At 60.5% G+C, this 25,537-nt stretch overlaps 1 protein-coding gene and 1 long non-coding RNA gene across 31 annotated transcripts in view; one reads left to right on the top strand and one right to left on the bottom strand.

Annotated features, from left to right (window-relative positions):
- Window positions 1-3,550: 3,550 nt before the first annotated feature.
- On the bottom strand, window positions 3,551-5,104 carry LOC139078714 (uncharacterized). Its single transcript, XR_011531732.1, has 3 exons — window positions 4,978-5,104; window positions 4,090-4,209; window positions 3,551-3,840 (listed from the first exon to the last, which is right to left on the bottom strand). It is a non-coding gene; the product is annotated as an uncharacterized lncRNA (long non-coding RNA).
- Window positions 5,105-5,643: 539 nt separating this feature from the next.
- WNK2 (WNK lysine deficient protein kinase 2) overlaps window positions 5,644-25,537 on the top strand; it is a 116,186-nt gene continuing 96,292 nt past the window's right edge. For 27 of the 30 annotated variants that reach the window (XR_011531730.1, XM_070590549.1, XM_070590546.1 and 24 more), the window contains exons 1-2: window positions 5,644-5,785; window positions 6,293-6,957. Coding sequence is in view for 26 of the 30 variants with exons in the window: in XM_070590549.1 (XP_070446650.1) it covers window positions 6,295-6,957 (663 nt within the window). In the remaining 4 variants the exon portion in view is untranslated. Of the gene's footprint in view, window positions 5,786-6,292; window positions 6,958-20,325; window positions 20,519-25,537 lie in introns of those variants that run through there. The other 3 variants (XM_070590552.1, XM_070590553.1, XM_070590551.1) reach the window with 3 other exon arrangements.

Genomic DNA, 25,537 nt, shown 5'->3' with positions numbered 1-25,537 from the left:
GGCGGGAATGACAACTGACGGTTTCAGCTGTTTCTCCTGGACTCTTTTGCAGGAAATGTAAATAAACCATTTCTAAAACTTGTATTTATTAAAAATAATTCTCAGGGCCAGGAGCTGAGTGGTGCAGTTGGGGAGGGGTACCTCAGTGGGGTACTGATGCGACTCCCGACTTGGCGGCCGCCCGCTTCAGCAGGGTGTAGGGTGGGTTTCCAACACCCGTGTCCCAGGGCATCTGGGAGGTGAAGCCATGTTCCCTGGACCCAACAAAACAGGACGTGCGACCTCGCATCTGGGGGGAGCCTGAGTGAAGCAACTAATGATTCTGTGCACAGGAGCAGAGGCTGGAGTTGCAATTTGCTCGCGTGATGGGAGCCTGGTAGGCTGCATGGACAGCTGACAGGGACAGACTCACGCCTGCCGCATGGGCACTGAGGGGTCACAATTGGGTAGCGACACGTGGACAACTTAAAAAATTTTATTTCTACTTTTTCTGTCTTACACATTTTATGTAATGAGTACATGCTCTTAAAAAATCAGTATGTATATCCGTACAGTGGAATATTATTTGGCCATGAAAAGGAGCAAAGCACTGGGACAGGCTGCAACGTGGATGAAGTGAAAACACCATGGTGAGTGAAAGAACCCAGCTGCTAGGCGCCGTTATGTCGGGTGATTCCACTGATGTGGAAAGTCCTCAACAGGCAGATCCTCAGAGACAGAAGGGGGATTCCTGGACACTGGGGCTGAACCAGGCAGGCGGGGAGTGACTGCTAAGGGGCACGGGTTTCTTTCTGTGGTGATGAAAGTGTTCTGGGGTTAGTGGTGATGGTCGTACAACCCTGTGAATATATGAAAAATTGCTGAATTTACCCTTTAAAAGGGTGAGTTTTATGGTATGTGAATTACATCCTGATGAAACTGCTATAAAAAGTGAACAAGTGTTTAAATTTGGGAGTAAAGGAAATGTCACACCATCCCCTTAATTATAAAAGAAGAACACTGTTGTAGAACTTTGGGGCCTCTCTGGGTGGGGAGCCTCCCCCGAGAGGCCAGAGCAGCAGGGGCCATCATTCGCCGGCCCTCCCAGCCACACGTGCCTCCCGGGCCTAGGAGCCCGAGCTTTGGAGGCCCACACAACCCCATCCCATCCACCTGCCCCGGCACCCTTCCATCAGGACCGCCCGTGCCTCTCTGCTCTGCTCTCTGGAGCAGTCCCCCCATCTGACCCCACCATGGGACCCGAGCTCCAGAGGACCGGGGCTCCTTCTGTCTCACCTGCCCCTGGGGCAGGTCCCACACTGCTGTCAGTGAGGGGCTGCCTCCCCATGCTGTGTCCTGTGGGGGTGCTTGGGGAGGCGGCCTGGCTGCACTGGATCTGACCACTAGACTGGCCGCAGCTGCCCAAGCCACTCAGAGGGAGACAAACCCCAAAAATGACCTATTGACCGGATTCTCTTCTGGAGAGGCCAGAGCCCGGCCGTCCCACTGGTGAGCCGAGCTGGGTCCTGTCCCCGACTCTCCCTCCCTCTTCAAGCATCTGTTGACACTGACTGTGCGCCAACACTGTTGGTCCCGACCATCATGTCCACCTCACAGATGAGCAAACTGATGACATGGTGCCGTCACCTGCTAGGTCCTGCCCCTGGAAGTGCGTCTGCCCGGGGCAGGTGTGTGCCTGCAGGTGCCCGCTGGCCTGACCAGACTGGGCACCAGGGCAGCTTGGACTTGGGGCTTCCTGGCACCGGAGTCTTGGGGAACCCCGGTGACAACTGTGGGGGGTGGAGGGCACTGGCCCCACGCTGTCTGTGGTCTCAAGCAAGCTACTTAAAGTCTAAAGGCCTGCATTGGGCCTCAAGGCACTCACCTGTGACACTGGAGGCAACCACAGACACTCGGCCGACAGTGACAGCTGAGGAGATGGTTGCTCCAAGCCTCAGGCAGCAGAGAGTGTGCAGGGGAGGAAAACATTTCCTCTTCCCAAATGTGGGTTCATCTGGCCGGAGAACGAATTAAATTCACATGAGACAGAATAGCAAGAGAAAATTAAACAAAGCTTTATGAGGACCATGGCCTGGGGTCTTTCTTCCCGAAGGAAGAAAGGGCGCCGAAGAAGTGGGGTGCACAGAGTGATTATATACCCCCAAACAGCGCTTGATGGACACCACAGGTAGTGGGTCTGCTATCTCGGAGGGCGTGGCAGGAGGCAAGTTTATTGTCTGGAGCTGGGTGGTCACAGGTGAGCGCAGCAATCAGTTCCTAGCCTAAGGAAAGATGCTTAATCCTTAAAGAAATGCCAAAGTTGGGAGGAGAAGGGAAGTCAGTTACAGGAGGTTACCAGAGAAGCACAATAAAATGCAGATTTAAGTCCTTGCCTTTGGTATTGATTAAGAGTTTCTAGAAAGAAGGTCATCTCCTTTCTTCTTCCTGGTACAGAGAGGGAGGCACCTTTACAGATAGAGATTTACCTTACAAATGTAAATGTGTCCTAAGGAAGGGCAAGTTCCGTTCCTCAGAGCCTCCTTCCCTGTCCCAGTTTATCAAAAGCAATCAGCCTCAAATAATCCTGATGCCAAAGAAACATATCTTGGGGTGGCCAATTTCCAGGTCCCTACAAGTGTCATCACCAGCCTGGGGCATGCGGTCTGCAGAGCGTCCCTCAGTGCTGGCTTGTGCGAGCCTCAAACAACCAGCAGAGCAGACGGGCACTGCTTATTCTCCCTGTCAGAGCTGGGGTGACGGAGGGTCAGAGATGTCAAGTGACCTGGCTAAGGGCACACAGTGATCCTGGCAAGGCCCTGGCACCCAAGATCTCTCCAACGATGCCTTGGGCTCCCCCTTCCCGGATCCCAGGATCTGCTCCTGAGCCCAGCCCAAGGGTCCTTGCAAGAGGACTGCGACCTATCTACTAGCTACTTAGCTGTTGACTCTAATGGTCATGAGTCAGCAGAGGGAGTGAGCTCCCTGTCACAGGAGGCATGTAAGTAGGACTGCCTGAAACCACCCCTAAGGGCTGAGAGAGCACATCCTGCTCAGGCAAGGACAGGTTCCCATCACTTCCCCAGGGCCTGGGCTGCTCCTGCGATGTGTGGGGATATTCCTGCCATACTTTACACATCTGCCAGCCGTGGGTGGGCAGTGGCCCAAAGGCAAAGATGTGAATGGCCAGCTGTCTCCTCCATCACCAGGCAGGCACGATGCTGAGGTGGCCAGCACGGCCCAGGGAGCAGGAAGAAGGCTGTCTGTCTGGAACACACTGCTCTCCCTCCCTTCTTGGTTTCCCTTAGACAGGCCTGGGCACATACATCATGGACGGGCTTGGGACTCAGGGTGCCCTCCTGCACTGATCGAGTCTTGGAGGAATTGGCAGCCTTTCCAGGTAGACGAACCAGAACGGCCAAGCCTTTGGGGGGACACTGAGGCTCCGTGAGAGTGGGACTTGCCCAGGGTCAGCAGTCGGCAGGGCAAGGCTGGGTCCCTGGCCTCCACAGGGAAGACAGAAATATTCTCAATCCACCCTGTCGACGAAAATAATCCATAACCAATCTATAAATGAAAATTTGGGAGAGTTTATTCTGAGCTGAAATCTGAGGACCATGGCCCGGGGCCTTTCTTCCCGAAGGAAGAAAGGGCACCAAAGAAGTGAGGTGTACAGAGTGGTTATATACTCCCCAAACAGGACGTTTCACATATGATTGAAATGTCCCTCCCACAATAGTCACAAGATTGCCCTGTCTGCACAGCTCTTGATGGACACAGCAGGTAGTGGGTCTGCTATCTCCGAGGGCGCAGCAGGAGGCAAGTCTGTTGTCTCACAGGTGAGCGCAGCAATCAGTTTCTAGCCTAAGGAAAGATGCTTAATCCTCAAGGAGATGCCAACATCGGGAGGGGGAGGGAAGTTGCACCTTTATCTCAAGGGCCTTTGTTCTTGCCATAGGAAATCTCTAAAGCAGATATACAATGCATGCTCAATGGCCTCAGTCAGGCCCTTTTGGAAAAACAAGGTCAGGCCGAATTAGGTTTACACCAAATGGCTTCCTCATATTCTCCAATATATCCTATTGCTTGCCATTTTTATTTGTCAACCCCTACCTCAGCCTGGAAGGCCCCTATCCTGGGGTCCGGCTCAGATCCCCGCCTCGCAGGGTCTCCTCCTCTGGCAGAACGGCGTCCGCTGTTGTCTTTTCTCCATCTGGGCTCCGGGCTGGATGCCTGTCCCACAAGATGGACGTGAGGATTGGAGAATATACCCACGAGGCGTGAGCCAGCTGCCCAGCTGGTGCCTGCCCTCTGCAGAGCCACGGCTCTCTGGGGAGAGGTCCTGATCTGGGGTGTCTGCCCATTTCCAGGTGCAAAGTCTCCCCACATTGCTGGGCTTCACTGAGCGGAGTCGGGAAGAGATGCCCGCGCCCTCAGGAGTTTGTCTGCCAGCACCAGCCCCCCCACCAGGGCCCCGCAGGGCGCCTTCTGGAGCTGCTCTGGGCAACAGTCAGTTGGCACGCCTTCCCTCTAATTGTGATGGTTTGATGTCACATGGTTAATTTGTGCCAGGGGCTTGGAGCCCACAGCACCCCTCATGTGTGAAAGTCCAGGGGGCGGGGGCGGACACGAGAACAGTAGGCATCTCCCCTGGGCCAGCTGCCTCCCGGTGCCTTTGTTCCCTCATGTGGAGCCGGCCTCGGACTGCAGGGCACAGGGCCACTTGTGGAGGGCTGGGGGAGAGGTGGGAGCTCAGGGCCTCGCATGGAGCAGGCTCAGACACCAGCCCTGCAGTCTTCGCCATATGCCACCTCCATGCCCACGAGCCGGGCTTGTCTCTGGGAGTCCAGAGGAGGAAGGGGGAAGGAGGGATCAGGGATGGCTGGTGGGGGAGGAGTGGCCTTTGACAGTGATGGGGGAGGAAGAAAACGGTGGGCCAAGGGGTTTCTGGAGCCTCTCCACACCCCTATCCTCTGCCTTTGGGATCTGGTTACACTTAACTGCAAAATGGGCCTGCTAGTCCCAGTTGGCGCCCTGCTGGTGGTGAGGTCCTGACGGATCACGGGGAAGAGGCAGGAGGAAAGGACGCTCCAACGCCCGACCTGGCTTAGCCCGGGGCTGGAGTCTCAGGGCGGGTGGGGGATGGGGCGGCGTGGGGGGGATGGGGCGTGTCCGGCTTCTTCCTGAGGGGGAGGGGACACCCGGCCTCCGGGCTTCCCCTTCCAGCTTGCCCCTTCTGCCCCGGCACAGGGCTCCGAGGTCCGGTGCGTCTGCTGGGCCCAGTGAGGCGGTGAGTCTGTGCCTCTTCTGGGAACACGTGGGGTCCTCCGCGGCCAGCAGCCCCGTAGGTTATTCGAAATGGCCTTGGGGGCAGGCGTGCCGCCTGGAGCAGGAGCGTGACAACCGCAGCGGGCCTGCGCGTTGGCGGGGCTGCGAGCCGGCCCGCAGGTGGCTGCGCGCGCCCGAGGCCAGGTGGGCGTGCCAGGCCCCGCCCCGCCGCGCCGGCCAGGGGCGGGCAGACCAGGCCCCGCCCTCCCCGCGCGCAGGGCCGGAGCCGGTGCCGAAGCGCAGCCGCGCGGAGCCGGAGCAGCACGCGGGAGCGCGGCCCCGCAGCGGGCCGGCTCGAGGGAGCAGCGCCGCGACCCGGCCACGAGCGCGACCCGGCCCCGAGAGCAGTCCAGCCCCGAGAGCGATCCTGCCGGAGCGCGGACCCCGACCCCGAGCGCGGACCCCGGCCCGGAGCGCGGCCTCGCCCGCCTCACCCGCCCCGGCCTCCCGGCCGCGGGCATGGACGGCGCCCGCTCGCCCTGTGAGTGCTGAGCCCCCCGCCCGCCGCCTTTGTGTGCGCGCCGCGCCACTGCAGCCCCCTCCCCGCGCGCACCTCTTGTGCCTCGGGCCGCGTCTTTGTGGAGCCGCCGCCTGCCCGGTGCCTCCCTCTCCCCCGGCCTCCCTGTCCCCTCTGCAGCCTCCTCGGGACCCGCAGGGACAGTCAGCAGCCCCCTCCGAGGCCAGGGCTGCGCAGGGCACGGCCCTCTCCCCTCAACCCCGACCCGGTCCCATCTGTGGCGCCCCCCAGGGACAGCCCAGCAGGCCCCTTTCCCTGCGCTGGGCAGGGCACGAGTGTCCCTCCCTCCCATCCTGGGCCTCCCGGTCCCCCGGTCCAGTCTGCAGCCCCCTCCCCAAGGACAGCCCCGCAGACCCCTCCGCGGCCGGGGCGGGCAGGGTGCGGGCCCCGGGGCGGCGCTGTCTCATCCCGCGGCCCGGGCAGGTGCGCCGCGGCTGGCGCTCACGCGGGCCTGTGTGTCCTTGCCCGCAGAGATGGACGGCGATGGCGGCCGCCGAGACGCCCCCGGCGCGCTGATGGAGGCCGGGCGCGGCTCGGGGCCCGAGGGCATGGCGGAGCCAGCGACCGGGCCGAGGGCGCGGGCGGCGCGGCCCGGGCCCCAGCGCTTCCTGCGGCGCAGCGTGGTGGAGTCGGACCAGGAGGAGCCGCCGGGCCTGGAGGCGGCAGAGGCGCCGGGCGCGCAGCCCCCCCAGCCGCTGCAGCGCCGGGTGATGCTTCTCTGCAAGACGCGCCGCCTCATCGCCGAGCGCGCCCGTGCCCGCCCCGCAGCCTCTGCCGCCCCCGCGCCCGCCGCGCCGCCCGGAACCCCCGCCGACCCCGGCCCTGAGCCGGCGAGCGCGCAGGACCCCGGCCCGGACCCCGCGCCCGCGCCCGACGGCGGCGCCCGGGACGAGGAGGCCGCGGCCGCGAGGAAGGAGGACGCAGGGACGCCCGAGGCGAAGCCGGAGTCCGGGCGCACACGCCGGGACGAGCCCGAGGAGGAGGAGGACGACGAGGATGACCTCAAGGCGGTGGCCACCTCCCTGGACGGCCGCTTCCTCAAGTTCGACATCGAGCTGGGCCGCGGCTCCTTCAAGACGGTTTACAAGGGGCTGGACACGGAGACCTGGGTGGAGGTGGCCTGGTGCGAGCTGCAGGTGAGGGGCGCGCCGGCCCCAGGTGGGCGGTGGGCGTCCTGGCGCGCGGCCTCCTTCCTGCGTGGGCCCTGCCTGGCCCTAGGCAGCCCTGGGGCGGTGTGTGTCACCCTTCGCGTGGGTGGCCGGCTGTGCGGGCGGTCTGCGTGGCGCAGGTCGGTGATGGAGGTCGGACCTCTCGGAGTGGCCGGTGTGGCTCTAAGTGTGGCACCGTGTGGAGAGCGGGCACTTGTCCCCGCGTCTGTCAGTCCCACTCCTTGACTGCTGGTTTTCGGTGGTCTGGATCCCCGTGTCTTTGCAGCAGCAGCCTGGGGGCAGCAGGGCCCTGTGTCCAGATGGTGGCAGGGCGGCTTGGGGACTCTGAGCTGCTCCTAAATGAGCACCTTGCGTCTTTAAAGGTGTGGGTGCCCCAACTGGGGTGCCTGAGAGGCTCCCTGGCCCTGATGTGCCCAGGTGGGCCTGCCTGGCAGTGCTGTCAGGGCACTCCCAGGGCCCCATTCACAGGGTAGATGCGTGAGAAGTCTTAGAACCAAGTCATGCAAAATGTGGATTTTCTTTTTTTTTTTTTTGGTGGGAAGGCTCTGGCCATGCATTTTTCATAACCTTGCCCTCACGTTGGCTGTGTCAGTCCCAGCCCTGGAGGATTATATAAACGGTAACCCGAGCTGCCCAGGGCCGGTGTGGAAGCCGGGGCAGCTCCTGTCACAGCGGGTGTTTACGGGCCTCCCTCGTTTGGTGGGGCAGCTGTTGGGCACAGGGCTGGCCTGTGGGAGAGCTGGCTGAGCCGGCCTCTCGGGTTTAAGCTGCCCCAGCACCCTGTAAAGGAGCTGAGCCTTCCAGGCCTCACTTCCAGGCCACACTGCGGGCGCCTGCTTTTTTGGCTCAGAAACTGAGTTCGGTTGCTCTGTTCTCTGGGCCCCTGCAGGGTGGTGAGCCTGCGTGTGTGCATGTGTGAGCCGGGCTAATTCCGTGTGTGTCGACCTGTCCCCAGCCTTTCTCCTGAGACAAAGAGCTGCAGAGGCCACCCCTCCTCGCAGCCCTTTGGCTCTGCCATGGAAATGTGGGCTTTTTGTGGTGGGGCCAGTGGGTCCTGTGGATTCCCTCAGGAGGGACGGAGAATGCCCTCCCTCATGGCTGCAGGTTCTGGGCCCTGCTAAGGGGTGGCCTTGGTGGCCTGTGGTCCGGGGGCCCTGTGGTGTGCTGGGCCTCACTGCTGTGTGAGACGCACAGAGGAGAGAGTATGCCGGAAGGGAAGACCCGAGGAGAGAGGGTTCCTGACTGCAGAGCGTGGTCGTGCGCCTTCCCTCCTCACCTTCTTGCTCTTGCCAAGTGACCCGGCGTGGTGCTCTGAGCACTGTCGCTGCACCATGGAATGCCTGTGCAGGGTGGAGGACGGGAGCGGGCGCTGCAGCAGGCCGGCTTTGAGTTAGACTCAGCAGCGGAGCCCCGCTGAGCCGGTGGAGGCGTTGCAGGCACGTGTGGCCCTTGGAGGAGGTCGTTCGGTCCCATTCCCTTTAAGGCGAGGCGAGTGGGCCTGCCTCGGGTCTCTGGGCAGAGCAGCACAAGGCTGGAGTCTAGCCGCTGTCCAGGGGCCTTTTATCCTGGACTCTGGGTAGGAGTGGGGAGGCCAGAGATGGGGGCTTCCCAACTGTCTGTTGACTTTCCTTGGACAGGAATTATTGGGGGCTCCAAGCCAGTGGGGAAGCTGTCCCCCTGCCTCCCTCAACAGGAGGGCACTGCTAACGTTGCATCAGGTCCATGTGCAGAATTTGGGGTCAGCTGCCTTCTGCTGGGGGATCTGAGAGGGGTTTACATGGGAGGGGGCCTGGACCAGCTTGGGACAGCAGCCCAGAACCTGCTGTGTGTCCAGCCTCCTCCTCACCATCCAGGAGGCTGTCATTCCTCTGGTTCTGTTGTTGAGGACCCCCAAGGTCACCGGCGAGGACGTAGATGGCAGAGGGGGTGTCGCAGCATCATGGGTGGAGGCTGATGGCCTGGTGTGGCCGTCCACGATGGAGAGGAGATGAGCGTGGAGGGCAGGGCGCTGGTCTAGCCTCTTGGACCACTGTGCTGGGGGTGGGGGGTGGTGGTGGCAGGTGCATGTTGGCTTTGTGCCTGGGGAGGAGCTCCTCCCCCAGCTGACCCCCAGGATTCCGGGGGAGGGCGGTTCTCCTTTATCACGGGGAGAGTTGCAGGATTCCTCCTGCCTTCTGCCTTCAGGCTCCCTTGCCCACCCCCCAGAAGCGCCTCAGCCGTAACTGTGGAATGCCCTGGAAACTGACCCTCCAAAGACTGTTTCTTTCTACCCCGTCGGGACACTGGGGGGCGTGGCACCTGCCGGCCTCCCCAGAACTGAGATGCCATCGCCCGCTCGCCTCTTCCAGGGTTCTGCGCCAAGGGGAGGAAGGGCCGCGTCTCTGCACCTATTAAGTCTGACTTGGAGGCGGAGAGATCCCGTGACTTCTCATTTCCTTCATAATTTAGTGTTGAGAGGGCCGTGCGGAGAGAGCTCTGCGTTCGTCTCACCGAGAAGGGAGTGAGGCGTGTCCCCTCCCAAATCCTCCAGACCTCCACTGGCGGCCTTTTGGGGAGAAGCCATTTTAAAGCATTAGTTCTCTGTCTTGTTTCTTTTGGATGAACATTTATTCCTGGCCCCAGAACATGTTACAGTAGCAACAGAGGAAGTACACACGCACCCTGGCCACTGCCCTCGCCCAGCTCACATTCCTGCGGCCCTGAGGCTGTCGTTGGCCAGCTCTGGTCCTGCTCGGACCGTCCTGGGAGACGGTGCTGGGGTAGCGGAGGCTCCTTGCCACTCTGGGCTGCCCTGGGGGCAGGTCTGGGCCACTGACGCCATCCAGGGCCGCTGAGGGCACCTTTTACCTGTTGCCACCTCTGAGCTGGCGTGGGTCGTGAGTAGAGCAAAGGCAGCCGGTGTCCGGAAGCCTGGCTGGAGGCGGTCTGTGGCCTTTCCTGGACCTCCTGCGTACCCCTGTTTTCCTCTGGGGCTTGGAGAGGGCCTTGCTGCTCAGCCCCTCCCGTCAGTCCCCCTGCCTTCAGGGGAGATGGGGTCTCAGGCCCTCTGTGCCGCCTCCTCCCCACAGAAGGCTGCTGGGAGCAGTGGTTGGGGGGCTGGGCGCTGGCTCCTGGGGGATCCCACTCGGAGCCCACGTTTCCGGTGCTGGCATCAGGGCCACGCCCGGTGTGGGGGTCGTTCTGCCTCATGGAGGGGTCAGTCCTTGATCCTCTGTCCAGGCACCTGCAGGGCTGGGAGGTCCTGTGGAGGTATGCCGGGGGCTGAGCCCCACCAGCCAGGACAGTTCCACCCTGGAGCCATCCTGCTGTGGCTCTGTGCTGCCCGGAGGGGGCTGGGCTCCCCTAGGTGGTGGTGGCCTGGCCTGGAGGCCAGAGAGGGGCTTGCAATGACTGTGTCACCTGCCAGTGTCCCCTTTGTGCGGCCATGTGAGCGCTGTGTGTTCCCAACTTGTCCTTCCCAGCCAGACCTCTGTTCATCGGCCTGTGCTCCAGGAGGCGATGACGCCTGTGGGGGCTTGCCGTGTGTGGCTGTGCCAACCACGCTGGTCCCCTCACTGGCCTCAAAGGACGGCTAGGTTCTGTCTGCTGTCGATGTGGCCTGGGACCCTCTCCCGTGGCTGTGGGCGCACCACCTGAGCTGAGCTTGTACACCTGACTGTGCAGGCACACCATGGCATTTCACAGACGCGCCAGACATGTACCCTGAGGTGCCAGGCAGCGTCAGGCCAGGGTTGAGAGGTCCCCCAGATGGCCTCGTGGGGAGGCTCGGCCACGGGCGTCGTCTGCTTTCAGAGGAGCCGCCAGCAGCCTGGCCGACAGGATGGGCCTTGCAGAAGGACTAGTGCTCACTCACTGCAGCAGGACGCTGGGGGAGGGCTCCACTCCGCTTGACTGGCGGTCAGCCTGCTGCCTTATTTTTATTATTTTAATCTCCTAAGAGCTTATTTTGTCAGGAGAGCTGTAATTTGGAATCGGCTGGATGCCGACACCGTGCTTGCTTTCTCGAGTGAGATGTTTCACAGGTCACACAGGCCACAGTTCTGGTTTGGTGGGTGAGAGAGGTTGTCACCAGCTGCTGGAGAAGCCTGGAGAGATGGGCTTTCCTGCCCCCCCCCCCGGTCAATGCAGCCATGCGGGTGCCCAGCTCCCAGAGACCTGGCCCCTTCCCCTGCGTGGTGTCGGCCAGGCTAGTGTGATCAGTGATAATGGACGAACAGCCTGGGCTGCAGGTCACTGTCGTGGGCACATCGGGCATCACGGCTCGTTCCCTGTTGGAAGCAGGCGCTCCTGCCGCCAAACATGCCGCTCTCGGGTGTCCTCAGTGGCCCTGGTGCATGGGGCACCCGGCTGAGCCTGATTCAGCCCCGAATTGCCCAGTGACCTGGGCCCCAGAGCGAAGACCCCCACACCGTCTAACTCTCGGGAGGGCTAGTGGGCAGCTCCTCACTCCCATGCCACTTCCAGGTGGGCTGGGGACTTAATCTGCCATGGGTGAGCTTTGCTGGCAGGCTGTTAGCTTGAGCATGGTGGCGTGAGAAGAATTGCTAAGAGGAGGAGGGGGTGCAGATGTCCAGGAGACTCTGTACACCGGGTTCATGCCCGGGACTCAACAGCACAGGCTGCTGTGGTCCATTGCCTCAGCTGGCGTCTGTTGAGCCCCAGTCCCAGCCGGGGGTACCACGGTGAGCAGGTCAGGCCACGTCCCAGCGGGAGCGCCAGGTCCTCACGGAGGAGCCTGCAGGAGGCGGGTGTGGAGAGAGGCTGTCCTGTGGTTCTGGGCTGGCCGGGCTGGCCCTGTGCCTGCCACTCACCTCGTAGAGTGCTGGGACTCACAGCCTCCTGCGTGGTCATAGGTGTGTCTTGGGGTCTGTGGCTTGGGCTGGCTTCAGCCCGGAGCTGGATGGCGCCCAGGGTGACGACACAGAGCTCCAGGTTGCTGTTTGATGGAGGAGAACTTGACCCAGTCCTGCAGAAGTTTGGGCCGTGCGCCTGGTTCTCCTTTTGCGGTCTGCTGGCTGAGTGGCGAGGGGGGTGCTGGGGTCTGCCGGCGCTGGTGGGAAGGGGCACCCTGCCCTGCACACACACCCAGGAGCACCTGGGCCCCAGCCCCAGCGGGGAGGCCATGTGGAGGGCACCTGCCTTCGTGAGCCTTGGTTTACCTGCTTGTGCAGTGGGGATACTGTCAGCCAACCCTTAGGGGGCTACGGGGCCTATGAGGAGTGCGTTTGCCCTGATCCTGGAGTGGGTACTTGGTGTGAAGCCTCTTCTCACCCGTGCTTGCTCCCCTAAAGTAAAGGGTTTTAAGAAGCGGAGAACAAGCTGAGCCCAGAGGGGCACGGAGGCCCGGCTGCAGGCAGGAGTTGGGTCCTGGGGTGGAGCAGGGCTCCAGGTGCTCGTGGGCTGAGGGCCTGTGCTCGCCTGGCTCCTGGAGCACCTGGCTGCTACTGCCTTGTCTCCCAGCTGCGGGTAAGGAAAGGGTGTGAACGGTAGCTGGAAGGGCGAGCGTCTGTCTCTGAGCACGGAGCGTCCAGGGCTGTGTTTTGGGTGGAGAGGCCCCTGGCAGGAGGGTGTTGGGCCTGGCTGAGGTGGGCAGCCTGAGGGTGAGCTGCAGGTTTTCTTGTCTCAAGTAGTTTTCAAATCCGGTTCTGTTCCTTGGAGGATCGAGTTCTAAGGATTTTCTGATATGCTTGATGACCACCTCTAATTTATGTCAGCTTTGTATAAATATATGTGAAGTTTTTTGGAAAAGAATGAAAGAAAAGAGATCCAGACAGCGTGGAGTTGGTGAAAGAATAAACAAACAGATCAACGGAGCAGATTAGAGACCTCAGAGATAGACTCCCATAGTTGGCAGACCTTTGACACAGGAACAGAGGCAACACAGGGGAGCAAGGTGGTCCTTTCCACAAATGGTGCTGGAACGACTGGGCATCCACCTGCAAAAAAATTAATCTGGACACAGATTTTACACCCTTCATAAAAATTAACTCAAAATGGGTCACAGCCCTAAATGTAAAATGAAGATTATAACCTCCTAGAAGATAACATGGGAGAAGAGCTAGATGCCCTTGGGTTTGGGGATGACTTTTTAGATACAAGACCAGAGGCCTGATCTACAAAGAAAAACTTTATAAATTGAACTTCTTTAAAGTGAAAAAACTTCTTTCCTGCAAAGACGCTGTAAAAGAATGAAAAGACGAGAATGCAAAACGATCCAGCCAGTTTGGAAGACAGTTTGGCAGCTTCTTACAAAATTAAACATAGTCTTACCCTGTGATCCAGCAGTCGTGCTCCTTGGTGTTTACTCACAGGAGGCGAAAACTTACGTCCACAGAAGAACCTGCACACGGATGTTTACAGCAGCGTCTTTCATAATTGCTGAAACTTGGAAGCAAACAAGACGCCCTTCAGTAGGTGAAAGGATAAATAATGTGTGGTGCATCCTACAAGAGAATATTATTCAGTACTAAAAAGATATAAGCTGTGAAGTCATGAAAAGACATGGAGGAGCCTTCACTGCATATCACAAAGTGAAAGAAGCCAATTTGAAAAGGCTGCATACTGTAGGATTCCAACTCTGTGACATTCTGGAAAAGGCAAAACTATGGAGCCAGTAAAAGGATCAGTGGTTGCCTGGGTTTGCAGGTGGGGGTGACTAGGTGGAGCAGAGAGGATTTTTAGGGCAGTGAAAATATTCTGTATGCTGGTATAATGGTGGATACGTGTTATATATTTGTCCAAACCCATAGCACAGTAAGATTGAACCCTTATGTTAACTATGGATTTTAGTTAATAACAATGTATCAGCATTGGCTCATCAGTTGTAACAAACGTGCCACACCAGGCAACGTGTTACTGATAGGAGAGCCTGTGTGGTGAGGGGTGGAGGGCGCATGGGAACTCTGCACCTTCTGCTCCATCCTTCAGTGAACCTAGAACTTCTCAAAAACATAGTCTATCAATTAAAACCCCAGTGTAATAGCTACCATGAAGAAGTTTGCAGAAATGAAAACCAAATCACCCATAATCCAAGTGAATACAACTACTTACTATTTTTGCATATTACCTTCAAGTTCTTGTTCACACACATGTATCTCTTTAATAAACACAACTGCAATCACAGAGTGTCACAGCTTTTACAATCTATCTTTTTATTTGTTTCCAGTGTTTTTTTAACATGTTGGTTTTTTTTTAATGAGGCTTAATACTTTAATAAAAAACAGATTTCCTTTCCCTCTCTTTTCTTAGAACATTCGCTTTAGCAATCTTTATTTTCTATTTCCATATATTTGAAATATATGTAAATCCTTTTATTTTACTTTCCTAAATTATCTTATTCAGGTCACATTGGTGTATAACATTGTGTAAGTTTCACGTGTACATTATATTTCAACTTCTGTGTAGACTCCATCGTGTTCAGCACCAGGAGTCTGGTTGCCATCCACCAGGTGCTCCTGTGCCCCTTCACCCCGTCGCCCCCGCCCCTTCCTGCCTGCTCACCACCAGTCTTCCTTCTTAGCTGTGTGTGTGTTTGTCTTGCACTTAATGAGTGGAGTCATATGGTAATTGTCTTTCTCTGTCTGACTTATTTCACTTAGCGTTATGCCCTCAAGGTCCGTCCAGGTTGTTGCAAATGGCACGATTTTGTCTTTTTTTTATGGCTGAGTAGCGTTCCATTGTGTCTATATACACGACATTTCCTTTATCCATTCATCTGTCCTGGGCAACACTGTTGGTTTTCGAGGAGCGGCCGTGGTTCAGGGTTCGTTCTGGCCTTTGTGCCTGCTGTTCTGATCCTCACAGAGGGCTTTTCCAGAAAGTTCTGTTCATCCATGCTCTGGGGTTGGGGGTAGGGTGGGGAGTGGGGAGGATGGGGGTTGGGGGGAGGCTGAGGGCTGGACAGAGCCTCCTGGGCCACAGAGAGGTGGCCCCGGGTCGTGGGCTCCCTGAACCTCTGCTTCCAGGGGCCTTGGTCCCGAGTGGTCTTCTTGCAGGTGCCGGGGGGGTCTGGGCAGGCGGTGCCCTCACGCCCCTGCCCCTCGAGCTGGCTGTGCTTCCCAGACTGTTCAGGAGCCAGGTCTCTCCCCTGCAGCTCCAGAAATGAAAGATGTTGTGACATGAGCCCTGCCTCGTCACAGGGCAGGGGAGCCCACCGGGCGGAGGGGGGCTGGGTGCCCCCAAGTCCTGGTGGCCCTGGCTGGCCTCTGGGGGCGGCCTCGGCAGGGTGTGGGTGGGGAGGGCAGGGAGGAAGCTCTGGCATGGCCAGGACTTTCTCAGGCTTCCGGACCACGTGTGAGCTCATCGGGTCCAGAAGCACCTCCAGAGGTTCCGGGATCTGTTTTCACAGATGAGGAGGTGGCCCAGGGGAGGCGGCTCCTATCCGAGCTCACGTAGCGAGACAGCGGCTGGTGGCACGGCCCACTCTCTGCCCTGGATTGTCATCTCCCACGTGTTCAGAGGGTTGCCACGGAAAGGGGAGTGTCACTGAACAGGCTTGGGGAGTGCTGGCTCAGCAGGCAGTAATGTTGCGAGACTTCTCAGAGCCTTTAAAATGCCTACTGTGCTGAGATGCTCTCGAGGGAGCATGGAGGCCTTACACCTCCTCTTTCGTTTTCTCAGCATCTCGTGGGACCAGGACGGGCTCTGGGGAGTGGCGTGTTGGCCGACTGTCAGTAGAGGTGCGGGTGTTCCCACAGTAGCTCCGTCACAAATACTGTGGGGCTCCTGTCCCATTCATCAGTGGTGCTGTTGGCAGAGTTTGGAGGTAGGCCTGGAAAGCTGGCCTGTCCTTGAGACTCCCCACCTGCCTCAGGCCGGAAGCTGCCCTGGAATGACCTGTCCACTCTTCCCTCCAAGCCCCCTGCTTTTTGGGCTCTGTGTGTGTACTTTCTCAGGAGTGGATAAGCTGGGAAAATTTTTATCTGTCAGCCGAGTGTGGCTCAGTGTGCAGACCTTTGATCATCCCCAGAATCTGAAACTTGGATGTGGTCAGTCGAGGGCATAAGCAGCTCAGTAGTGCCGGCAGGAACAATATTGCTTTCCCTCTTTCTCTTCTATTCTCCTCAGCTGTATTGGATTTGTCCCCAGTCTCATTGCCTCATGGATGCAAAAAGGCTGCCACAGCTCTAGGCATCACAACCACATTTGAAGGCAGGAAGAAAGTGGGTGGGTAGTGGGTGTTAGTTAGGTGTCCATACTTTGATCTATAAAGCAAAATGTTTACTAGTAAGCCTCTGGTCTCTCTGGTTAGAATGGGATTGTGTGGTCTCCCCTAGATGTAAGGGCGTCTGCAAAAGGCTTGATGGCACACATGGGTTATGATCTACTCCCTGGGGCTGGGTGCAGTGGGTTTGGTTGGTAGGGAGGGGTGGCAGGCTGTGGGTGGGGGCGCCTGCCCATGTCTGTCTTGGTTACCTCATCTCTCCGAGGTCTGGGTGGTGCCCATGTGTGACGTGGCCCTCTGCCTGGGCCTGTCTCCTGAAAGGAACAAGCCACACACCATGCCGCTCCGGGTGCCTCCAGGAGTCACCGCTCCTCCCTGCCAGCCCCTGTCTTCCACCCACTGCCCGACCCTCCTCCCTTCCTCATTGGATCTTTGTCTCTGCCAGCAATCCAGTTTTCATCCCCCCGAACTTTTTATTTTGAAAAACTTAGGGAAGCTGGAGTTACTGGCTGTTAATCTTTAGCCATAGAGCTAGCTTTCTCTCTGTCCCTCTGCGTACCCTTATTCTGGCCCATTTGCATCTCGGCCTGGAATCTGCAGCACGGGCCTCCAGCAGGAGCGAGGACCTTTTCCCACAAAGCCACAGCCCCGTGTCACACTGGGATCTGACGTGGATGCCGACAGCCACGCGTCTGCCGCGGCCCATGCCTCCCAGTGGTGCTCGTTATAGTTTTCCTGTTTGGATCCAGGATCCAGTCAAGGGTCGTGCGATGCATCTGGTTGTCCTGTTGGTTTTAATCTAGAACAGTCCCTAGGCCTTTTTTATCATTATTTTGAATCTTTCGCTGCATTGCTTTTCTCCTGCGGAGGCCACGCCCAGGCGTCCCCGCAGGAGCCGCTCAGCCTGGGTCTCTGGTGCGGATCACAGACGTGGGTCAGCCTCTCCCCTGTGGGCCTGCGGACCAGGGTCTCTTGGCTGAGGCGAGTCCGCTGTCAGGTGATGAAGAAGGGACCCTGTGAGGGGTCACCCTGCTGCCCCTATGACCTCTGACCCGTGGCCTCAGCGTCCAGGGCAGGGATGATCCTTCCAGAATCATCCCAGCTTTTGGAAAGACAAATCTGGTCACGATGGTCCTCCTGATGGGCACTTAGTGGCAGAGCTGGGACCTGAACTGGGCCGCTGAGAGGGGCTGCCAGGAGGCTGGACTGCAGGCTTGGGTCTTTCCAGGCCTCGGGGCGCCAGCGTCCTGCCTTCCTTCTGGAACCTGAAGGCACCTGAGCACCTGAGCGGATAGCCCACCTGCTTTAAGTCGAATCGTTGACGCTGTGCCCCTGAGGCCCCCGCACGGCCCCAGGACTGCAGGATTTCTCCTGCAGGAGAAGCGCCTGCCGCTGGGTTTGCTGGCAGGAGGACCCTTACCATCCACTCCGGGATGCGATGGCCCCCCGCTGTCCTCAGGCCTTGACACTGTCTGGGCCCAGGACCTCTGTTCACCCCGGGTTGGGGACGCCAAGGGAGGGGAGGCCGAGTCCATGTGCCAGCGTTGGACCCTTCCAGTGAGTGGGGGAGAGGGACGGCGGCTGATGGATGGGAGGCCGCGGCCGGGGGGGACGCTTCTAGCTGCAGGTGACGGACATGAGAGACCTGAAACCTGAGAAAGAGAAAACTGCCCCAAATTTCCTTCCTCTGACGTAGCAGTTCTCACTTTGGTACGTGTTCTGGTCTCTTTTTTATGTTCTTGGGTATTTTTGCAAAGTCATAATTGTAGCATCCGCACTAATGTATGCAGTGATGGGGAATCGCCCCACGGCCTGCGGCCACCTGCACCAGCTCTGGTGTGAGCTCATCTCGGCGTGAGGGGCCCACTGGCCTGCCCTGTCCCCTGGGGGTGGGTTTGGGGTGGGCTCGGTCCCAGGCCTGCCCGCAGCTGGGCACAGGCTACTGCACGTCCCTCTCGCCTCCGGGCTGGGGTCTGGCATGTCGGGGCGCCTCTCCCCACACCCATGGGGTGTAACTTCCTAGCCCGGCCGCTGCCGGGGACCCGGGGGCCTCTGGAAGGAAGGTGGCCGCCGTGCTGGGTCTTCAAGACGGGAGTCGCCTTGCCAGTCGGCCGGCAGCAATCCACTGACACCTGCCCAGACAAGTTCTGAGGTATCGCCTCTCTTTAATTAAGAGATGAGAGCAGGACAGTGAATTCAGCTTTTTTGAAAGAAGCTCTGCAAGCTCAGAGGGTGGAGGAGAGCGAGGACAGGGAGCAGGGCAGGGGTGCGGCGCTGGGGGCCTGGTCCGTGTGCTCGGATTCTGGGAAGACTCTCATCCTGAAGTGTTCTTGCACAGACCAGTGACTGACCCGAGGGGACTGTAGGGTCACCAGTTATTAGCAGCGTGAGGGTCCTCTGCGCAGGTAAAAGACCCTTGGCAGAGGATCCTCCTGAGGGCGTCGGGCTGTCCTGCGCTCTGGTGGGAGTGGGTTCCTGAGGCCTGGTCTGGACAGCCACAGCCACACAGCAGAGCAGGCCAGTTTAGGGGACCTGACAGAACAGGCTGGGTGTCTGCACGTCCTCGGGCCCTGGGGACACAGGCAGCACCCCCTGGCCCTGGCTGCCCGCTGAACCCGTGACTCGCATGAGAGCCGTGCAGGCCTTTGCTCTAGGATGGTCAGCCCCCTGAGGTGACTTGGGGGTTAGCTTGGTCAGCTGGACTGTTGGGCTCCTCAGGGGACAAGAGTTGCCCTCGGTGGTAGCTGTCTGTCCTTCGGCAGGCTTCCAGATGTTTCCTAGGGGCATCCGAGCCAGTGTTCCTCCCATGACGGCTTCCCGAGTTGGCGTCCAAGGGGCCGGGTGAGGACTTGGGGTGAGGCCAGACTGAACCTCGAGCTGCCACGTGGGGACAGGCCGTCAGGCAGGGAGGGCCATCGCCCAGGAACGAGGGGCTGGGCGGCGGGGGCTCTGGTTTTCCACGGGGCAGTGGAGGACACCGAGGCTTCCCCGTCCGCGCAGCGGGCTGCCGTGAGTAAGTGGAGTCCCACAGAGCTGGCTCTGCGGTGGCGGGGGGCGAGGCGGAGCGAGGCGGGGCATCCCGGGCCCTGCTCACCGCCCTTCTGACCGCGGGGGCATCCTGGCCTTCAGACTCCAGCGGACCCGCCGCCTCTGCTGGGTCTGGGGCCGCACATGTTGCTCAGTTGCCTTTGCAGGTTCGAGGGTCACATCCACTGGGGGGCATCCCCAGGGTCCCGGCAGGACCGCGTTTCGGGGCCCACAGGTGGTCTGCAAGGCTGGTGTCGGGATGCTGCGGCCACAGAGAGGCCTGGGAGTGCATCAGCTCAGCCCGGCTTGTGTCAGGCTCATGTCAGGGAAGGACGGGGGCGACGGGGGCATTGGGGGCGGCGGAGCTGAGGGAAGTGGAGATAAGACGGGGCCTCAGTGGATGGAAATACTGAGACAATTGAAGGGAGGGTAGATGGTATTTCATAGGGAAGCGCAGAGGGGCGGAGGGCACAGAGCCTGGGCATGGTCAGACCTCGCGAGCCCTGCCCAGTGGGCAGCCCTGGGTCGGCCCCCATGTGGACGCCCGCCTGCTCTGCATGTCCGTCTTTTGTGGCTGCTGCCTGTGGGCATCAGGACGCCTTCGGGACTCAGCCCAGCCGCACCCGTCAGCGGTGGCCCTTTTCCACCACGTGGGCGTCCGCGGTCTGCAGCCCATCCGCCTGCTGGACACTCGGGCAGTTTCCTATCTGGACGGTTCAGGCTGCAGGGAGGAGGCTGAGGGGACCTGGGGACCCTTGCCGATGGGGCTGGTGTCTCCCTGGTCCTCGCGGCATGAGGCCTCTCTTGCCTGGCCCGGGTGGATGTACCCTCATGCCCCTGCTCTCAGCTTCCCGGGAGGCCCGAGCGTGGAGAGGCCTCCAGCCCATTCCTGCGTCCTTCCTGCAGTGGGGACGGCATGGCGGTGGCCTGCCTGGGCTCTGCGTCCTGATGACAGGGACCAGACAGACTCTGGGTGGGTGTGCCCCCTCCGCCCGCGTGCTCACCTGCACCTCCACGTGTCCAGGGAGCAGCGTTTGGCTCACGTCTGGCCTGCCTGAAATGGTCTGTCAGCCTCTGTAAATATTTGATGACGCCCGATGATAAAACATAAAGGCTGCTTTGTTCCCGGAGGGGAGCGAGCTGGTGACACCGGAACGTTCCGGCCCTGCCGGCTGCTTCCTGGAGCACTTTATGGATGCGTTTTTGAGGCGGGCCCTTTGTGTCCATGGGCAGTGTGGGGGCCCTTCGAGGACTGGCAAGGTGGAGTGGACATAGTGTCGCCAACTTTCCACCTGGACTCAGGCTGGACCTCTGAGACGGCTGCCGGCCAGGCCAGAGGTAGCAGTGGGGTCTCACCCTTCAGATGAGACTGGGGACAAACCCTTGGCCACAGGTCCTGGAGAGGGGCTCAGAGGAGCCAGGGGACTAGGGTTTGGCCGGGTGCCTGACAGTCTAGCAGAGGGGGCACGCCTGGTCGGCACCTCTGGGCCCTGGTGGGCTCGACTGGGCCACCTCAGGTGCCTCGTGGCCCTGCCCCCGTGGTCTTTGAGTGGCAGCAGCAGTGCCTGACCCAGCTGCCCCGCCCGCTGGCGGCTGCATGTGCTGGGGCTGTGTGTGTGGGCCACCTGTGCAGTGAAGACGCCCGTCAGGCCTTGCTGGCCTGCGTGTGACGCGCATCATCTTGGGTTTGTGCGCCAGGGGAGAGCCTGCTGCCCTCCCGCCCGGGGTGGGGGGGGGGGTTGCTTCTGTGGGGATGACGGGCCCTTTGAGGCCTGGGGGGTGGGGTGGGGGTGGGGGCGGAGTCAGGGCCCTGCCAGGCCGCCGAGGCTGCTCGCTGGGCTGGGCGGGAGCTGTGTGTGGGCTGCTGTTCCAGGGCTGCCTGCCTCTGGCAGAGGGTTCCTGCCCTGCGCTCTGTCAGCTGGGAGGAAAGCGTGGGTGTGGCTGCAGCGGGCGCAGTTTGGAAGTTGAATCAGGAGAGGTTCCAAAGGCCTTGTCTCTGAGTGTTGTTAATGGGCGTGTGTCGCATTCTCTCACTGGGTCCTGGCTGTGGCCCTGGGAGGTTGGCTGATCCCTGGGAGTCTGCGGACCCTGAGGCCCACAAAGGCCGTGCTGCTGGGGGGCCATCCCGGAGCCCCACTGCCTGGGTCTGGGGGCCCTCCTGGGGACTGCGGGCAGGGCCGGTCTGACCTGGGTGGGGTCACTGTCTGAGCCTTGAGTGTACCTTGCTCAACTCGGCTCCTGATGAAATGGAGCGAGGACATCAGGCCTGGTGGCCAGGTGTGACCTAGGGGAGGGTGGGTACGGCCAGGAGGGACGTGGGTGCGGCCGTGTGGGCAGAGGGTCCTGGGTGGGTAGCAGTGGAGGGTGGCAGTAGCCGGGGATACAGATGAAGGATGGCCCATGTGGGGCTTCTTCATTTCTAGAAGGAAAAAGCAAGTTGAAGGAGATGGTGACACCCCCTCGACCTGTGGCGTGAAGCTGCACGTCGGCTAGACTGGGGAAGGAGCCCGCAGGGGCAGCCACCGGTCCAGGCTAGGGTCAGGCAGGCCGGGAGGGGTGTGGGAAGCTGGGTGATGGAGCGTCTGTGGCATCACGCCCCAGCCGGTGAATGTACTGTCTCACGTGGCTGGAGGAACCTCTCGGAGGAGGTGGTTGGGGATCCTGAGATGGGAGATGATCCTGGGTTGTCCAGGTGGGCCTGGGGTCATCCCCTGGTGCTTACGAGACGGGGCAGGGGGGTCCCAGGGAGAAATGACACTGCAAGATGAAGGACAGGCTCACCAGCCAAGGCACATGGCACATGCCTCTGGAAGCTGGACGAGGGGACGGATTCTCTGGGGAGCCGCAGAAGGAAGAGCCCTGCATGTGAGGCCTTGCCTGGGCCCCTGAGGCTGCCTTCTTGCTCTGGCTCCCAGGCCAGGAGAGGATGCCTGTGGGAGGAACGTCCTGGGGCTTGTGGCAAGGCTCCCTTTGAGGGAGCTGAGCCATTGGTGGCGCTCCTCGGGGGCGGGTATTGGGGGCCGGCTGACTGGGGACCGGAGAGTGTCTGGCATGAGTGCTGAAGAGAGGGGACTTCAGGTCCCAAGTTGACACTGGGAGCCATCTTAACTGCCTGGCCTGCTCAGTGGGTACAAGGGGCCATTGCAGGCTCTTGGGGGCGATATGAAAGCAGGGTTCAGGGACAACGGCCTGGGCCTGACAGACAGCCACATGTGAGGTGCCAGGAGCAACCGAGGCAGAGGGTGGCCGTGGCCCCTCCCTGGGGACCCATCCATGCAGGCAGCCCCTGGCTCACATCCCTGTTGGGGCGGAGATGGTGGCAGAAGGAAGTGAGGCCTCCCAAGGCTGCATGTGATGGAGAATGGCCTGCGGCCTGGGAAGGGTGGCTTTGGAGGGGCGGAGAGGCCTCTGGGGAGAGCCAGGAGCAGAGTCCTGAGCACCCTGGGGCAGAGCCTCCTGGTGGGTGACTGGGCTGGGACTGGGGTGCGGCTGGTGCGGGCCCACGGGCTCCAGGAGGACTTGGGGTTCTATCCTAAAAGCTCCTGCCCAGGGCTGATCTCTGGGGATTGGCACATGTGCCATTGTCCCCCGTCACAGAGCCCACACGTTGGGGGCCAGGCGCCGAGGGGACCTCACCTGCAGGTGGTATCCCCCAGGGCCGCGAGGGAGGGAGTGGGCGAGAGGACATGCAAGCCTGTCCTCGGGGCCCTGCCCGGCCCCTCCTGGGGGAGGAGGCTGCGGGCCTGGTGGGGAGGCGTCCCGCTGCTCCCATGGCCAGAGTCAACTCCTCACAGGGGGAGACAGCTGCAGGTGGGGGGAGTCTGGAACATTAGACCTGTCTGCCCGCTTTGTGGGAGATCCTGTCTTCCTCCTTCTATCCTTGGGCAAGTGTTACTGCTTAGTGACCCCCCCAAGCCCCCTCCGAGTCTGCATTTGCAGATCAGCTTTACCAGTGACAGCCTGGCCCGAGGGCCAGGGCTGGTGGGCGCTCTGCTGAACCTTCCTTCTTCCCACTGACCAGTGTGTTTCTTCTGATGGTGGCCAGCACCTCTCTGCCCTCCTCCCCCATCTCTGTGCCCTACCCCGTTTCTATCCCCTCCCCGTCTCTGTCCCCACCCCCATCTCTATCCCCTCCCCATCTCTGTCCCCCTCCCCCATCTCTATCCCCTCCCCCATCTCTATCCCCTCCCCATCTCTATCCCCTCCCCCATCTCTGTCCCCTCCCCCATCTCTGTCCCCTCCCCATCTCTATCCCCTCCCCATCTCTGTCCCCTCCCCCATCTCTATCCCCTCCCCGTCTCTATCCCCTCCCCCATCTCTATCCCCTCCCCATCTCTATCCCCTCCCCCATCTCTGTCCCCTCCCCCATCTCTGTCCCCTCCCCATCTCTATCCCCTCCCCCATCTCTATCCCCTCCCCATCTCTATCCCCTCCCCCATCTCTGTCCCCTCCCCATCTCTATCCCCTCCCCCATCTCTATCCCCTCCCCCATCTCTGTCCCCTCCCCATCTCTGTCCCCTCCCCATCTCTGTCCCCTCCCCATCTCTGTCCCCTCCCCATCTCTGTCCCCCTCCCCATCTCTATCCCCTCCCCATCTCTGTCCCCTCCCCATCTCTGTCCCCTCCCCATCTCTGTCCCCTCCCCCATCTCTGTCCCCTCCCCATCTCTGTCCCCTCCCCATCTCTATCCCCTCCCCATCTCTGTCCCCTCCCCCATCTCTGTCCCCTCCCCATCTCTGTCCCCTCCCCATCTCTGTCCCCTCACCATCTCTGTCCCCCTCCCCCATCTCTGTCCCCTCCCCCATCTCTGTCCCCTCCCCATCTCTGTCCCCTCCCCATCTCTGTCCCCCTCCCCCGTCTCTGTCCCCCTCCCCCGTCTCTGTCCCCTCCCCCGTCTCTGTCCCCTCCCCATCTCTATCCCCTCCCCATCTCTGTCCCCTCCCCCATCTCTGTCCCCTCCCCATCTCTGTCCCCTCCCCCATCTCTGTCCCCCCATCTCTGTCCCCTCCCCCATCTCTATCCCCTCCCCCATCTCTGTCCCCTCCCCATCTCTGTCCCCTCCCCCATCTCTGTCCCCCCATCTCTGTCCCCTCCCTCATCTCTATCCCCCTCCCCCATCTCTATCCCCTCCCCCGTCTCTATCCCCCTCCCCCGTCTCTGTCCCCTCCCTCGTCTCTATCCCCTCCCCCATCTCTATCCCCCTCCCCCGTCTCTGTCCCCTCCCTCATCTCTATCCCCCTCCCCCATCTCTATCCCCTTCCCCATCTCTGTCCCCTCCCCCATCTCTGTCCCCTCCCCATCTCTATCCCCTCCCCCATCTCTGTCCCCCTCCCCCATCTCTGTCCCCCTCCCCATCTCTATCCCCTCCCCCATCTCTGTCCCCCTCCCCCATCTCTGTCCCCCTCCCCCATCTCTATCCCCTCCCCCATCTCTATCCCCTCCTCCATCTCTATCCCCTCCCCCCGTCTCTGTCCCCCTCCCCCGTCTCTGTCCTCCTTCCCCATCTTTGTCCCCACCCCCCTGCTGGCTGGAGCCTTGTATCCATAGCAACACTTGCTGCTGTGGAAGCTGGCGCCTGCTCTCTCATCCCGTGGGGAGGTATTTTTGGCAGTGCAGAGAGATTTTATTTTATTTTATCTTTGATGTTGACTTTTGCTCTTTGAGTGAGCACACACAGAGCTGGGGACAGCAGTCAAGCAGGCCTTTGCTCTGGGAGACACTGGGCCTGAGGGCTACCCTATGGGGCCCCTCCCCGTGGGGTCCTGCAGAATGGGTTGGAGATGCCGGCTCCTTTGAGCAGCCTTTGGGGCAGCAGTTCTTCGGGTTTCCAGGGGGCTCCAGGCAGTGCCTCTGGATGGCAGGAGAGGGGTGGGAGTGGCCTGACTGAAGCCCCTGAGCCTTGGGGCTGAGCCAGTGGTCATAGTAACAGCTCATCAGGAGCGCCTGGGGCGATTGCTTTCTGGCACCCTCTGCATTCCAGACCCTGTGCAGAGCCCGCTTGACAAGTTCCGCCATTCCCCCCAACCCCCACCAGGGCCCATTTTACAGATGAGGCTGGCTGGCCTGGGGCATCTCTGCTGGAGGTCTCCTTCCCAGATGCCCTTCTCGTCCCCCCAGAGCCCACATGGATGGCAGGATGTCTGGGATCAGCTTCTTCCTCTACCACATGGGGCCCCCTTGCTTCTTTGAAGGTCCTGCCTCACCCTGGTCCTGGTGGCTGGAAGCGCACTGAACGCAGCATTTGACACCTGCCCCTGACGGGGCCCCATCCTTGCTAGGGGCACCACTGTGGCGCCTGAGAGGCCCCATGGGTGTGGGGCCCGTTTCTGGGCCCAGCACCCGGGCCATTGGGCTGAGC

Source organism: Equus przewalskii, chromosome 22 (genome assembly GCF_037783145.1).
Source record: "Equus przewalskii isolate Varuska chromosome 22, EquPr2, whole genome shotgun sequence".
NCBI classification, from domain to species: Eukaryota; Metazoa; Chordata; class Mammalia; order Perissodactyla; family Equidae; genus Equus; species Equus przewalskii.
The sequence above is the reverse complement of the archived record's forward strand: the minus strand, read 5'-3'. Positions and strand labels throughout refer to the sequence as shown.